General features: G+C 34.4%; 5 protein-coding genes across 5 annotated transcripts in view; 3 read left to right on the top strand and 2 right to left on the bottom strand.

The window, feature by feature from the left end:
• Positions 1-534: 534 nt before the first annotated feature.
• Positions 535-2656, bottom strand: CBG15693 (the record flags this gene model as incomplete). The annotated part of the gene is made up of 4 exons (XM_002640763.1): positions 535-656; positions 916-1138; positions 1968-2124; positions 2559-2656. 4 exons carry the CDS (start codon positions 2654-2656, stop codon positions 535-537), a joined length of 600 nt encoding a protein of 199 aa, XP_002640809.1.
• A 2323-nt stretch (positions 2657-4979) lies between these two features.
• On the bottom strand, positions 4980-6598 carry CBG25808 (the record flags this gene model as incomplete). Its single annotated transcript, XM_045243365.1, has 2 exons — positions 4980-5030; positions 6275-6598. The coding sequence occupies 2 exons, from the start codon at positions 6596-6598 to the stop codon at positions 4980-4982; spliced, it is 375 nt and encodes a 124-aa protein (XP_045099741.1).
• Positions 6599-7240: 642 nt separating this feature from the next.
• On the top strand, positions 7241-8929 carry CBG25807 (the record flags this gene model as incomplete). Its single annotated transcript, XM_045243364.1, has 4 exons — positions 7241-7457; positions 8458-8524; positions 8590-8671; positions 8903-8929. The coding sequence occupies 4 exons, from the start codon at positions 7241-7243 to the stop codon at positions 8927-8929; spliced, it is 393 nt and encodes a 130-aa protein (XP_045099740.1).
• A 1574-nt stretch (positions 8930-10503) lies between these two features.
• Positions 10504-12693, top strand: CBG15690 (the record flags this gene model as incomplete). The annotated part of the gene is made up of 5 exons (XM_045243363.1): positions 10504-10636; positions 11839-11911; positions 11963-12056; positions 12104-12222; positions 12684-12693. The coding sequence occupies 5 exons, from the start codon at positions 10504-10506 to the stop codon at positions 12691-12693; spliced, it is 429 nt and encodes a 142-aa protein (XP_045095767.1).
• Positions 12694-14492: 1799 nt separating this feature from the next.
• Positions 14493-16229, top strand: part of CBG15689 — a gene marked incomplete at both ends in the record, with an annotated part of 3141 nt that continues 1404 nt past the window's right edge. Inside the window, one exon of the mRNA XM_045243362.1 lies at positions 14493-14833. Coding sequence (XP_045095766.1) covers positions 14493-14833 — 341 coding nt within the window. The remainder of the gene's footprint in view (positions 14834-16229) is intronic.

Below are 16229 nucleotides of genomic sequence, written 5' to 3'. Positions count from 1 at the left end.
TCGGTGCAACAGAAGATGTATCCTGAAGAACTCAAACATTTCGTATGGCATTCAAAATTATAACTATAATTCGATTATGATTAATTTTAATTTAGGACAAATATGTTTGATTTTCTCGGGTTTTCATAGCAAGAGTTATAAAATTTTTATCATAACATCACAAACATTTTATCAGTTGACAATACTTCGATATCTTTTACAGCAAACGAGATAAATACGGTAGCTAGAAAAAAGTTGTCAACTGCGAAATGAAGCAAATTTTCCGCTTATTTCGATTATTAGGCAATTAACAAACTTTCAGAACTGTCTAATGGGTTCTTGCCGATCTTCAACCAACTCGGACTCTCCAACTTGTATCTGTGGGCTTTGTTATAATGGAATTGGCCAGCCAAATGGGCCGTTTATAAAATCCGAGGACACTGGAAACCTGTCTTCCAAATAAATATGTTTTATCTTCTCCAAATAAATGAATATGTAGTCCAAAATATAAAAAGATTTCTCAATTCCTTCTGATTCTCATATCACTGATACAGTTCATGCAGGTCCGCGGGCGGTCCGGATGGTCGAAGGGACACGTGGTCTTGTTGCATGTGGACGCATAGCGGCATAGGTTGTGAGAATAGATGCATTTGTAGCCAGGGCATTGAGGAAAGTTTCTGGAACTTGTATTTTTTTAAAGCTCATAAAATTCTAAGATTTTTGGTGCAAGTTTCATTCTGCTAGCATCAAAATGAACGAGGGTACAGTGGTTTGTATAAAAATTATCAATAGAGCGCATTTGCCTACTCGCGTTACGTTTTGTTCAAACATAGTCGTGTTTATACTCATTTGGAAGCTCAAAACAAGTTGATTTCAAATTTTCTATTCATAATCACCTGCACTTGACAGGTGGTCCATGTGGACACGCCCCCACACCTCTCAATGCCTGTCCACTGGTAGTATCGGGAGTGGTACCATATCGGTACATGCGTTTTCGAATCGCCTCTCTTTCGATGTGATCTCTGAATTGTTTCCAGTCCGAATTCGTCATTAATTCGGCACTTTTTCCAAATGGTTCTTGACAATAGGCACACATTACTGGCTTTGGAGGATGACGGTGCTTCGTGTGACTCGCTAGATGATCCACTGTGATTGATTTCTGAAAAGGATATTTGAAATTGAAGTTATACCAAAATGTAGGTCTTGAAAGGAGCTACAAAATTATAAAAATTATATAAAATTCCATCACTAAGCTTGAAATAATCCAAGAACCTTTTTTGGGCTATTGTTTCCAGAGGCTGGTTCAGAATTTCGGTCATAACTTGCTTCAAAGCGAAAGCCTATTTTTGAAAATATACCACAATGAAGGTCTTGAAGAGATCTTCAAAATAATATAAAACTCAATTTGAGAAAATTTGAAACACTTCTGCTAAGATTTCTACAAAACCAACAACTCCAGAGGCACTGAACGAGATGTGATTGAAGTCTGTCTACAAATTTACCTGACTCTTTGCACGGGAATTTCAGAATTTTATAGATCGACTCTTATATCATTTTGTAGCTTTTCTTAAGACCTTCATTTTAATATAACTCACAAAACAAGATTTCGCTTTCAAAGCAAGTTATGGCCAAAACTCTGGACCAGACACTAGATTCATTCGAGCAAAAGAAGGAAGCCAGACTTCAGCAGGTTAGAATATTACTTCGAAAATGTGAAATTTACTACTGTTGTACATGATTTTGTAGCTCTTTGCAAGATCTACATTTTGGTATATTTTTGAGAAATAGTTTTTGCTCTTAGAGCAAGTTATGATCAAAATTCTGAACCTGGCACTAGATTCATTTAGGCAACAAAGGGTATCTGGCTTTTAACATGCTAGATTGCTACTTTGAAAAAAGGGAATCTATTTTTGTTTTCTATCATTTTGTAGCTCTTTTCAAGATCTACATTTTAAAATCAAAACCATCTCAATTCCTTTCGAACTAACCTTCTCACAATGAAAACAAACAATCTGCGACTCGTGGTCTCGGATCTCGTGCTCGGAAATTTCTCGAACCGTATCAAACGTCCGACGACACTGTCCACATGAAAAATATGGTGGAGAACTGGACCGTCGGAGAACAGCTGATGGTGGAGATGGATCACTAAAAAAATCAGATGTTTTGGACGACAAAAAAGGGGAAAAGGATACTGAAGCCGCCAAACTTGCCACTAAACTTTGAGCTCATATATCTCCTTTCTTGTAAAAGATATCAAAAAGTGGTCAAGTGATAAAATGTTTATCATAATATCAGCAATATTTTCTTAGTTGACTACTTTTTGATATCTTTAACAGGAACCGAGATAAATTGAGTCAAAGGTTGGGTCTTTTTTACGGTATGTGTGTCTGTTTGTCGAAATGTCCGCCAGGAGAGTTGACATATAAATAAATAAGATAAAACTAAGACTAAAACTTAAAACTTAAAGTGAGGTTTTGAGTCATAAAAAATATGGTAATGGCTGAAAATAATTGATAATTGGATAATTGGATAATTAAGATACTTAAATTATAATAATTTTTTTCAAAAAAATAAGATACTCGATTCCATCAAACGTTCCACGACTTGATGATCGACTTTCTCGGGATTTTGGAGATTCCCGACGAGTTATAGGACTTCTGGACCGAGATTTGTGCATTTTTGAGGATTTGGTGGGTCTGAAAAAAAAGCTTATTTGCTTAAACATTTTTTTTTCAATTTTTTTTTGGATTTCAGGGAATAAGTACAATTTTTATACGATAAAAATCAAAACCCTCTAAAACAATGCTAGAAAACGCCTAAAAATCCGTTTCCTGGAGTTTTTGAAAAAAAAGGACAGATGGCTCAGCGGGATTTTCACTACCACTCTGAACACCGGGGTTCGATTCCATTCGGTGCAGAAATTTTTTTCTTCGTTTTTAGAATTTTTTCAAAGCGTTCCAAAACATGTCAAAGATGTCAAAAATCGAAATTTCCAAAAATCATAATTTTTGAGAAATTTTCGAAAAAATAATTTTTTCGAAATTTGATGAAAAAATAATTTCTATGACAAAATTTTTCAGGAAAAATGATGAAAATAGTTTCCAACTCTGAAAAATTCATTTTTCCAGTGTTTTTAAGCGATTTTCCAAAAAATGCACAAATGGCTCAGTGGGATTTTTCACCATTTCCGCTACCAATCTGACAACCCGGGTTCGATTCCTCTCGGCGGGCAAAATTTTTTTGCTACTTTTTTAGAGCATTTCAAGCTGTTTTATATCAATTTTGCCCAGTTTTTGAGGGTTTTTGAAAAATTCCAAACAAAAATAATTTTCAAAAAATAAACATTTCTTTCGAAAATTTTGAATTTTTAACTCACTTCTTCTTTTTTTCCGACTGATTTTTGCCGCCTCGTCTACGACTTGTTTCCCACTCTTCCTCACTATCACTGCTGCTCATTTTTTTAGAGCTCAAAAATTATATATACAGGGTGGCTGAAAAGTATTGAGACTACTTTCAAGGAGTCACTGGAATGGCGCGAGCCGGTTCCTTCTAGAAATATTGATGTTTTTGGATAACTGGAAGACTTCTAAAGATTTTTTGATGACTAGATGTATCTACTTTTGGTAACAAGATCACAATTCCAGTTTGATTGAATTTGACTACTTTTTCAGTACAAAATTGGTCATCTTTGACCATTTACTGTGTCAAAAGGTCAAGTCCAATTTAGCTTTAAAGACATGGAATGCATAGTGCATCTCTCGATTGATGTCTCAAACACTTTCATTTTCAATTTGAAGTCATTTTGTAGGCCGCAGGAGCATTACCGCAAACTCAACTTTTGCCTCGCCGCGCAGTACTAAATGAGCTTTTTTCGAAAGGGCATATCTTGATAAAAACCCGGATCGCTTGAAAGATTTTCACTGTCAAATTGTTCAAATGTGCACAAATGATAATTTGAGAAGTTTCAAAACATTTTGTTGACTCTATCTGTTTGAACTGGAACATTGAAAATTTGAGCCATTTTTGAGTCATTTGGTCGGTTGCATGATATCACTCATATCTATAAATAGAGGTTATCGAGGTATCTAAAATTTTAGGAGCATTATCTAGAAGAGTTCTTCCAACTATATTGAAAGCATGAACTTTCAACCTTTGTTCAATCTGCGGTTACATCATGAAGTACTAAAAACAAGGTGCGGCGAGTCGCTCATATTTCTACATCACATTTGATGTTCTAACTAGGTAAAACTAAGGTATTCAAGGTTTTCCTTCTAAATGTAAACTAGAAAAATAATCATTATTCGCAAAAACTAGCAGTCATAGTCATCAGGTTTTCTGTTTTCAAGAAATTGAGTCTAAACAAAGTCTCAATACTTTTCAGCCACCCTGTATATATATACCGTAAACACTCTAATATACACGCCACCCGGACCTTTCACTTTGAGCTTACATATCTCACTTCTTTTGAAAGATATCAAAAAGTTGTCAACTGATAAAATGTTTATCATAATATCAGCAACATTTTATCAGTTGACCATTTTTTGAAATCTCTCACAGAAAATGAGATACATGGGCTCCAAAGTGGGCGATTTGGGTGGCGTTCTATTAGAGTGTTTACGGTAGATATATATATATATATTTTTTTTGTTTCTAAAAAAAGCAAAAAGTAAAAAGAAAAAAAAGAAAGTTGTATATATCAGAAGAAATCTCAAGTTTTCTCTGCTTCTGTTTTTAAAACGGTTGCCAGGGGCAACCAAAACCACCTGGGGGCCTAAAAATAATTAGTATTTTTTATTTTTCTCCCCCCAAGTTTTTATTTTTCTGAGAACAGAAAATTTTATATGTAATATATAATTTCAGGTAACCCCTAAATGAAATCATAGTATAAAAAGCAAGGGCAAACTACAAAGACTACAAACTACAAACAAATTTATTAAAAATTTCCCAAAAAATGAAACATGCAAAAAATGTATACTTAAATATCCAATTAATCAATTCAATTAATTGCCAATTTGAAGGCGTTGGAGGTACTGTAGACGGCGGCGTTGGTGCTGAAATTATAGGTTTTTTTTTGAAAAAATTCAAAAGTTTTTCCAAAAAACTTTTTCCAAAAAATACCGTAAACACTTTGATAGAACGCCACCCGGACCGTTCACTTTGAGCCCATGTATCTCATTTTCTGTAATAGATTTCAAAAAATGGTCAATTGATAAAATGTTGCTGATATCATGATAAACATTTTATCAGTCGACAACTTTTTGATATCTTTCAAAAGAAGTGAGATATGTAAGCTCAAAGTAAAGGGTAAGTTATCGACTAATAAAATGTTAATCACGATATCAGCAACATTTTATCAGTTGACCACTTTTTGCTATCTCTTACAGAAAATGAGATACATATGTACGCTCGAATTTGACGATATGGGTGGCGTTCTATTAGAGTGTTTACGGTGAATTACCTTTAAAAAATCATAATGATCCTGGATTCTCATGCAGCCAATTAAAATTTTTCGCTCCATTTGAACAGAAATTCGGTCGGATCCTTGCATAAATCGGCTGATTGTCGTAGTGCAGACACCTGAAAATTAAAAAAAATTCCAAAAAAATGTTTTTCATCGAAACTTGATGAAAGTATAACTTCTAGATCAAAATTACTCAAAAAAGGCCATAAAACTAATTTCTAACTCTGAAATTTCCGTTTTCCAGTGTTTTTGAGCGATTTTCCAGAAAACGCACAAATGGCTCAGTGGGATATTTCAACATTTCCACTACCAATTTGACTACACAGGTTCAATTCCACTAAGCGGCAAACCTTTTTTTTCTTCCTTTTTAAAGCATTTAAGGCTATTCTAGAAGTTTCTAGATGTCAAAAATCGAAAATTTCAAAAAATCCTAATTTTTGAAAAAAAGTTTTTTTTTCCGAACTCGATGGAAATACCTATTCTAGATTCAAATTTCTCGGAAAAAATGATAAAAATAGTTTCTAGCACTCAAGATTTCTTTTTTTTGTGTTTTTGAGCGATTTTTCCGAAAATGCACAAATGGCTCAGTGGGATTTTCCGAAATTTCCACTACCAATCTGACGACCCAGGTTCGATTCCTCTTGGCGGCAAAAGGTTTTGCTACTTTTTTAGAGCATTTAAGGCAATTCTAGAAGTTTCTAGATGTCAAAAATCGAAAATTTCAAAAAATCCAATTTTTAAAAAAATTTGAAAAAATTCGAAAAAGTTCAACCTACCAACTCTTCCAGCCAATTCTGCGGTTGTCAAATTTATAGCAATTTTCCATTTCCTCACATGTTCTCCCAGATTCTTTTTGCTCAAATTCAACAATATTCCCAGTCTTCGTGGATCATAATTTTCATCATAATTATCGATTTTCCGGAAAATCACTGGAATTTTCGGTGGAGGTTCTGGAATTCTGGAAGATGTCGTCACAAAATCTCCAGAAGACATTTTTGAGGATTCAGATGATTCAGAAGACGTCCACGTCTTCAGAAATTCTTGGTTGCGAGCGTAGATCAAACGATATTGATTGATTATTTGATCATTTGAAAGTCCAGATTCTATCAGTTGAGCTAGAATATGTCGTTGGTACATTGTGATTGGTGGATTGCTCATTTTCTGGAAATTTTAGAAATTGTTGAAACTAAAAATACTTAAAAATCAAAAATGATGAAAATCAAAAAAAAACAGGTACCTCCACTAATAACTATTGAACTTAATAATGATGGTAGATCAAAAAAAAAGGTAGCTCAAAAAAAAATTTGGTCTGAAAATCTATGTATTTGGATTTCTGGGTTTTCTGAAAATCTGTGATCTTTTAATTTTTTTTTTTTGAAAATTCCGATTTTTGACATCTAGAATGTTCTCAAACGCTCCGAAAATGCTCTGGAAAACGAAGCAAAACGATTTTTCCACCGAGTGGAATCGCACCCGGATCGTCAGATTGGTAGTAAAATAATGGAAAACCCCACTGAGCCATCTGTGCATTTTTTCAAAAACTCGAGGAAAAGCGATTTTTTTAAGTTTTCGGACCTCCCAGAATTGATTTTTTGGTCGTTTTGAGTCCAAATAGACACAAATCTCCAGATTTTCTTCTTAGTGTCTATGACCAAAAATCGTAGTCACAAGGAAACAGACACGAAATTGATCCCAAAAAAGCAGGTTTTTTTGGCGAATTCGTTATGTAACATTTTGTTTCATCCACACCCATTTTCTTATCACAAATTGTTCTTTTTTTGCCTCATTTGCTACGTAATTATGCTTTTCCAATCATTAACTGTAATAATTACCCTTCAAGTACCCCTAATTGAGTCTTGTGTTAGAACTATACCCCCTGAAGAAGTTTATATCACTTCTACACCTGATAATTTTCCTGGTCCACCTATTCCGATAGTGCCGGTAGTTACGCAAGGACCAATTATAGAGGATCCCGAAAATCCGGAAAACCCTCCAACAACAAATGCTCCATCTGCTCGTAAGTGTTGAAATTGTCAAAACTTTTAATTTTCAGTATTTAAAACAAAAACAGGGTTTCATTTATTTATTTATTTATTTACGATTGCAAGAATCGTGGAAAAAAAGGAAAAAAACATTAAAATACATGATAATCAGATTCCAAATGGATAAATAATGAATTCTAGTGATAGGAAATGTAAAATAATAGAATGAACTAGAACTAGAGTGAACATTAAAAAGAAATAGGGAGAGGAGAATAAGACATGTCAAGCATAAATGAACATAGAATAATACATAGAATAGAGGACAGAGAGTAGGGCCAGAAAATTGAGCAATTGCTCAGCAGTAACTAAATCATTTTACTAAGCGCCCTATTGACGAAAAATTGTTGCCTAATTTTTGTTTTAGCTCTTTTCCATTTGTACCTTGATTTTGATCTTGTTCGATTATTTGTGGACACTTGGAAAAAGTCATTCTGGTTTAGACCCACTTTTCCTAACATTATTTTAGATATCAGTTTTTTATCAATTGTTTGTCGCCTGTGTTCTAGAGAGGAGAGACCATAAAGGAGGTTACGTTCACTAGCATTCATGTAGTTGACAACGTTTCTCAAGCTACCGCAGTTTTTGTGCTATGCGCCTTTAAACAAGAGATATTATAGAAAACACTGGAAAACTTTGAAAATATGTAAAATTACATTTTACACATTTTATTAGTTAGCAACTTTTTTTTAGCTACAGTAGTTTTTGAGCTATGCGTCTTTAAAGTAAACGCGCCCCAGGGGAATGACGACGGGCGCGTCAACTTCAAAGGCGCATACCTCAAAAACTACAGTATCTAGAGAAAAGTTGACAACTGCAAACATGAAGCCCTTGTTGATTTTAACCCAACTTTTTTTTGTTTAAAACTAGCTGCAATTTCCAAAAAACAGTTTTCAGAGTTTTAGAAATTGGGCTCTTAAATAAATTTTGGGATCAAAAAAGTGAAATTTTTAAATTTTCCAAAGTTTGATTTTTAAGCTTGTTTCAACTGTGACATTGAAGCAATCAAACCAACAATGCCAGGAGGTACCACTTTCAGTTATATGTGAGCTTTTTGAGAAAATTCTGGAAAGCAATTTTTTTGAAATTTGAATTTTTCTGAAATTCCAGAGACAGAGAAGATCTTTGCAAAATCACAACAATAACATGTGAAACGGATAACATGGGATCTTGTGCTTCGATTGTGCTTAGAGTGAGTTTACAATATTTTTAAAATTAATTTTATTTTTTTTTAATTTCCAGGCCGACCTTCCGGGAAGTACTGAGACTCTGGACACTCAAACTAATGTTAACAAGCTAACTTGGGAATTGGCTTGTCAGGAAAATGAAAAATACGCTTCTGTATTTTTGTGAGTTGACAAAGAAAATTTTAGAAAAAAAAACACTTTTCATTTTGAAAATTATAATATTTCTTTAATTTCAGCGCGGATATCACTCGACTGTATTGTGACTTCAGTGGTTGTCCATAATTAAAATAATTATATATTTTTTTAAATTCATCTCAATTCAGTTGTGTTGTTCTTTTTTTTTCTTCTCTTTGTAAAAACTTTTCTATAATAAACTTTTTGATTTTTGAATTTTTTTGCCCCATTTTTTTTCCAAATTTGAGTAATTCGAACATTCCTGAAAACGTCTGAAACTTTTAGACTTTAGCAAACAAAACTAGAGCTTCATTTTTGTAGTTGATAACTTTTTTCTAGCTTTTCCGGTTTTTGAGATATGCGTCTTTAAAGTTTACACGCCCTATTAATCGTCGGCGGACGAAGGGCGCGCCAACTTTAAAGGTGCATAGCTCGAAAACTACGACAATTAGAAAAAAGTTGTCAACTGCAAAAATGAGGCTTGGTACTAGTGCTTTGTTTTTTTTATTAATTCATTTTTCTAGCTATCGTAGATTTTGAGCTATGCGCCTTTAAAGTTGGCGCGCCTCCCTCGCCAGGGCAACGGGGTGCCGAAAAGGGGCGCTCCTACTTTGAAGGCGCATGGCTCGAAAATTACGGTAGCTAGAAAAAAATTGTCAACTACAAAAAGGAAGCTCAGTTTTTGTTTAATTTTGAACTCTAAATTTCAATATCATTCAGGAAGTTTTTCCTACTTTCGTAAAGATTCAAAAATTGAATATTTTCCAAATACTCAAAACGTCTAGGCTAGCCAATTTTGTGGTGTTTCAGTCCTATAATTTGACATTTTAGGTCATCTTTTGGTGTAAAATGAATTCAAATTTATGTTCTAAACAAGAATACAATTCAAAATTTGTGTTATCGTTCCCCCCATCAGCGGTTCATTTTCCTCTCCGATTTCTTGATCTTATCAAGTTCGCTATCACTTTCTCGAGACATTTTGCGTGCAAAGCGATACGTTTTGTGCCCTAGATATTGGATAGAATATATCTAGTCTTGTTCACATCACTATCTATTTCCTTTTTGATAATTGTTGTTCCAGAATGTGATTCTGCATTTCTCTAGTTCAAAATGAAACTTGGAAATTTTCCGATTTTTTTGAAATTTTCACAGTATACAAAACAAAACCAGAACTTCATTTTTGTAGTTCGCTACTTTTTTCTAGCTATAGTAGTTTTTGAGATATGCGGCTTCAAATTTGGAGCGCCTCTTTGCCTGACGCGCGCCGGACAGACGGAAGGCGTGTCAAATTTAAAGACGCATATCTCAGAAACTACGATAGCTAAGCAAGTTTAAAAAATTATGAGAATGTGTAGAATGTTATTTTAAATATTTTAATAATTTAAAACTTTCTTCGAGCTACTGTAGTTTTTGAGCTATGCACCTTTAAAGTTGGTCGCCAGCGGCAAGCACAAAGGCGCGCAAACTTTAAAAGCGCACATCTCAGAAACTACAGTAGATAGAAAAAAGTTATCAACTACAAAAATGAAGCTCTACTTTTGTTCTTTATATCGTACAAATTTCATGGCAAAACCCTAAATATAATCCTCTTTTTCAAGCCCACAAAAAGTCATCCTCCATTTTTCAAATACCAATTTTTAGGTCCAATTTTTTATAGGTCAAAATGATTCCCCGAATCTCAATTTTTCTGATTTCCTTCTATTTTTCTGAAGCTTGTGTTAGAACGATACCACCAGAAGAAGTTTATATCACTTCTACACCTGATAATTTACCACCAACAAATGCTCCATCTGCTCGTAAGTGTTGAAATTGTCAAAATTTTTAATTTTCAGTATTTAAAACAAAAACAGGGTTTCATTTTTGTAGTTGACAACGTTTCTCAAGCTACCGCAGTTTTTGTGCTATGCGCCTTTAAACAAGAGATATTATAGAAAACACTGGAAAACTTTGAAAATATGTAAAATTACATTTTACACACTTTATTAGTTAGCAACTTTTTTTAGCTACAGTAGTTTTTGAGCTATGCGACTTTAAAGTAAACGCGCCCCAGGGGAATGACGACGGGCGCGTCAACTTCAAAGGCGCATACCTCAAAAACTACAGTATCTAGAGACCCACCTGATAGTATACCTGGGGGTCGTAAGCCTTGAACTTGTTTTCAACTTTTCAAAGACTCAAAAAACCCTATTTGGAATTATTAAGTTTTCAGGCAATGACGGGTGCTGCAGCAGAAGTTATTGGGATGAGAGCTAATGTGGATAAGCAGACGCTACTTTAAGTTGTGCAGAAGATGGAACATACACTTCTGGAGCAGTGTGAGAGAAATTTGTTTTTTTTAGAACCCAAAGCATTGTTGAAAAGTATTTTAAAACATTTTTTAGAAAAAAGTTTTTTGGCTGATTTTCAGACTCTCAAAATAGCTTTAAACTTGTTCCTGATTTTTGAAACTTCGTCAGCATACATAACAAAACTAGAGCTTTATTTTTGTAGTTAACAAGTTTTTTTAGCTACCGTAGTTTTCGAGATGTGCGCCTTCAAAGTAGCCTCTCCCTTCGTCGGCGCTTAAAAGGGTGCGCCCCAACTTTAAAGGCGCATAGCTCAATAACTACAGCAGCTAGAAAAACGCTATCAACAGCGAAAATATGTGAAATCAAGTTTTACACATTTTAATAATTTTCGAAACTTGCTTAGCTATCGTAGTTTCTGAGATATGCGCCTTTAAATTTGACACCCCTTCCGTCTGTCCGGCGCGCGTCAGGCAAAGAGGCGCTCCAAATTTGAAGCCGTATATCTCAAAAACTACTATAGCTAGAAAAAAGTTGTGAACTGCAAAAATGAAGCTCTAGTTTTGTTCTATATACTCAACAAATTCAAGACAAATCTAGTTATTCTCAAATTTTCAGAACCGGCATCACAAAACTACAATGTGAGTTTACGGATTGTGTGAAACGTAAGGCTTTAAAAAATGTTAAATAAATGTTTTCTCGTAAAATTTCAGCTTGCGCAACTTGTCCAGAAGTTGATCTATCCAAAGCAGAGTTGATACCAGTAGGAAGTATGATTTCGAAAGAGTGAGAAAATAACTTTTTAAAAGGTTTTTTTTTCAAAAAATGATTTTCCAGAGAAGCTATAACTGCCGATGGATGTAAAGAAACTACTATCAGATGTAGTTATACTCCTACTCCCGGAACTGTTGCTTTGTCTAGTTCATTGAATGTGCGTCTGGAAAAGTACTAAAATTTTGAAATTAAAAATAATTTCAGGGAATACTGGCAGATGGTATGACACCTCATATTGGAGAGCTTCCAAGTCCTGGAATTGGCAAAGATTATTCCATTTTGACATGTCAAAATAATGGCGATTATATAACTTCGAGAGGAGTGTGAGTTAGGATTTAAAAAGTTCAAAAAAAAGGTTCAAAAACTAAAAGTCACCCATCGGGCTCGGACCCGCGGCCTTGCACAGGTAGAGGGGGACCGCCGGGCGCGGACTACCGAAAAGCGAACAGTCGGCAGTCGAATTGCGCGCCGCCGACGGTCCGTCTGCATAGATTTGCGCCTCGAAGACGGGCCGTCAAAAATAATAGCGCTTTCTTGACAGTTCATCATTAAACAGGTAATAAACAATATAAATTCTTTATTAAACTAATAGTTTCTGTGGATTGTGTATTGTATTGAAAAAATAAATAAAATTTTCAGCACTGGAATTATCAACTTTCGATGCCAAGTGAATACGGTTAACGGATAATGTTCTACAATTTTTATCAATTTTTAAATAATAATGTTCTACCTACATCTTAATAATTTTTTCAAACAAAAGTTTTATTTGAAAAATTTTTTCCAGAAACTTCTAGAAGTCACCACTGTATACAAATCTCTCTAACCTCCGAATAAAAGATTTTCAAATGAAAAATACTCATTTTATATTATTTCTATTCACCTATAATCAGGAAAATAACAATAATAATCCGTTTAATCCCAATAGAATACATTCTTTTCTTTTCAATTTTCCTTTTTCCTCTGATTTCTCTAGACTCTCTCATTATAAAGATCTCTTGATCTACTTTCTCTGAAAAGCTCATTGCTCGCGTTTTTTCGTTTTTCCCACGCGCGTTTTTTTTGTTTCTCAAGAATTCGATTATCCCGGGTTTAGGATTTTCAGAACTTTATAACGATTTCAGCAAAAGCTGAAATTGTCTGAAAATTTATGTATCAACTGATTTAAACTAGAGTTTCATTTTTGTAGTTGACAACTTTTTTCTAGCTACTGTAGTTTTTGAGCTACGCGTCTTTAAAGTTGGCGCGGTCAGTTAGGCGCCAGCGGACGAAGGGCGCGTCAACTTCAATGGGTTTTTGACGAATTTTTTGGTATTTTGTAAAGTTTTAAAGGTGGGGGGACAGGAGATTTTTCGTAGTTTTTTTGTAGCTAGAGTATGCATTCTACCGTGACGGTGTACAACGCTAAATGTCACTCTGCGTACAGATGTCGTCCTCGCCTTTATGTATGCAATCGGGCGTGCGCTTTTTCTTTGCCCGCGTGGCTCAGTCGGTAGCGGCGCCACACCCTCAATCCTTGCCTCCACAAGTTCAACTCCTCGAGGGGCATCTTTGAACGGAATTTCGAGAAAAACCCCCCACCTTTAAGACTTCCACGTTCAATTTTCGCAATTACTTCATGCCAAAATATCATTTAAAGCTAGAATTATTTACTAATTCAAATATTTAGGAGAAAAGATATAAAGTTCTAGAAAATTCTGATAAACTCGAAAAGAGATTTTTTACTTTCAGAAAACCAAAAAAGTTTTTTGAACTTCTCAAAAATTATAGGTCATAAGGACAAAAAGGGTTTTAATTTTTCGAAAATTTGCAAAAAGTCTGAGACTAATTATCTCGTTTCTCATGAAAGATACACAATAGTGGTTAACTAGTGAAATGCGTAAATTTCAATTTTACACATTTTTGTAGGCAACGGCTTTTTTATAGCTACCGTAGTTTTTGAGCTATGCACCTTTAAAGTTGATCCACCTCTCGTCCGTCTGGGGCGCGCCAAGGGGCATTCCCTCTTTAAAGGCGCGTCAACTTTAAAGGCGCGTATCTCGAAAACTACGGTAGCTAGAAAAAAGTTGCTCACAGCAAAAATGAAGCTTTAGTCATGTTCAGTCTATTAAAAAATTTTCAAACAAATCCAAAAAATTTTAGTCAGTTTTTTGGATTTCTGAAATTACAAAAGAAAACAAAAGTTATTCACCAAACATAAATTGCGTTTTTTCCAATTTCCTGTAATTTCCTGTACATAATTTTTTTTCAAATTTTCAAATAATAACAACCACATGTGTAACAGTAAGAAAATATGTAAATTTCCTTTTTTTTCTAAAAATGTTTTTTTTTTTTTAAATTTGCAGATTTTTGAAAAAATAATTTTCAGAAAGTTGTTCTAACTTTGCTGAAAATCATTAAATTTTGATTTCCAAACCTGTTCTAGAAACCCCAAAATTTGATTTTCCAGAAAATTTAATTCATGGACTAGTTTTTCGGAAAATTTGGATTTCTAGGCCACCACTTTCAAGCACCTCGTATATTGGCCTAAAATCAACTGTTTTTGCTTATTTTTGGTTCATTTTTCCGTATTTTTTGTCTACAATCCTTTTCCAGAATGTTCGACATCTGTGGATTCTCAAAAAACACTCTAACCGATTGCTACTCCATTTTCCACAGCATAGTCGTCTTCCTCCTTGTCACCGTCCACTTTTTCTACCTAATTTTCGCCGAAATCAACTATTTGAATTTTCTCATCGCCGGTGGATTGCTCATCTTCATTTCGAGCTCTACATTGCTCATTTTTGGGTTCTATTGCGTTTTGAAGAAGTTTCTGGGATGGTTGAAAGTCAAAAAGACGACCAAAAATCAAGTTTTTATGATTTTCCTCTTTTGGGTTACTGTAGTTTTGGAATTGCTCCAAGAGTACTGGTTTTTTGGTTTTATGGACAGACAGAGGTGAGTCAGTTGGTTTTAAGTAGAAGAAAAGGTTCAAAAAATATTTAAAAAGTAAAAGTCCACGGTGGAAGTCGAACCCTCGACATGCCGGCTAGGAGCGTGGCGCGCAGCCACTACACCACGGCGCACTATGAAGGACAATGGTGGAGAGGGCGTATACACTCCGCGCCTTTTCCTCTCCCTCTCGCCCGCCGGCTCCGAAAAATCATAAAATTATGAAAACTTAATTTTCTAAAATTTCAGAAATTTCTTTTTTCAGATTCTCGTATTCATGTTCTATGCATCTCTAATAATGCCAATTTTCAACTATCAAATTTTCACCAAATCCCTAAATTTCGATATTGCCTATTTGGACCAATTCAAGAAGATAATTACCCTAATTATCATTCATTTTGCTCTTCTCACCCGGGGGATTCGTTATGGAGCTTTATTTTTTGAATCTCCGAATACGGTAAATATGATTCTGGCTCAAATTATCTTTGCTCCAATGTTCTTAATTTCCTCAATTGACTTAATTATGATAATTATTGGGAAAGTCACATTTAAATGTGATTTATGAGCAAGATGCTAATGGTAATCAGGTGGCTCCAATTAATACAATTGAAATGGATCTGGCGGGAAATTCAAAATCCAGGTGGGTGGCTTTTTTTTTTGAATTTCAGAAAAGAATTTTCTTTCAACTCTNGAGCCAATGTGTCTCGGTTTCTGTGAAAGATATCAAAAAATTGTCAACTGATAAAATGTTTATCATAATATCAACAACATTTTATCAATTGACCACTTTTTGATAGCTATAACATGAAACGAGATAATTAGGGTCAGAGGAACTATCTTTTTACCAAGATTCAAAAACGTCATGATTTTTTTTTAAGTTTTCGCCTGAATGGCCCATCGGCCTTTGTAAAAGGCCTTCTGACAATAGGGAAATGAATGGACTAGACACTCCTCTATCATTCTGGGCTATAGAGACAGCTGCCGATTATCGTGGCTTAAAAAATGCCATTTTTCAGGCTCAAAACGTTGAAATTCAATTTTTTAGGCCTTAAAATTTGATTTTTATTTTTTAATTGAAAATTAAGGTTCTAATTCGAAAATTTGCATTTTAAGACTAAAAATGTAAAATTTAGACCCCAAAAATTCGCATTTTGAAGCATTTTTCGGCTAAAATTTTCATTTTCCAGTCTAAAAGTTCCCCGAAATTCGATTTTCCCCCTGTTTTCTCGTTTATTTCTGTTCGATTCTCTTTTTTTCCTTTTCCTAGAACTTTCCAAATAATTGCAAAAACCTGATCCGTTGATTCCCCTGTCCTTTTTACATGTATTTATATTTTCTCTTGAAAAAATGTTTCCTTTTTTTAAATTTTGAAAAAAAAAATGCAAAAATTTTTTTTTTAATT

The sequence above is a fragment of the Caenorhabditis briggsae genome (assembly GCF_000004555.2).
Source record: "Caenorhabditis briggsae complete genome, chrIII, whole genome shotgun sequence".
NCBI lineage: Eukaryota > Metazoa > Nematoda > Chromadorea > Rhabditida > Rhabditidae > Caenorhabditis > Caenorhabditis briggsae.
Note: the sequence above shows the minus strand (reverse complement) of the source record. Positions and strands in the feature narration are given on the sequence as shown.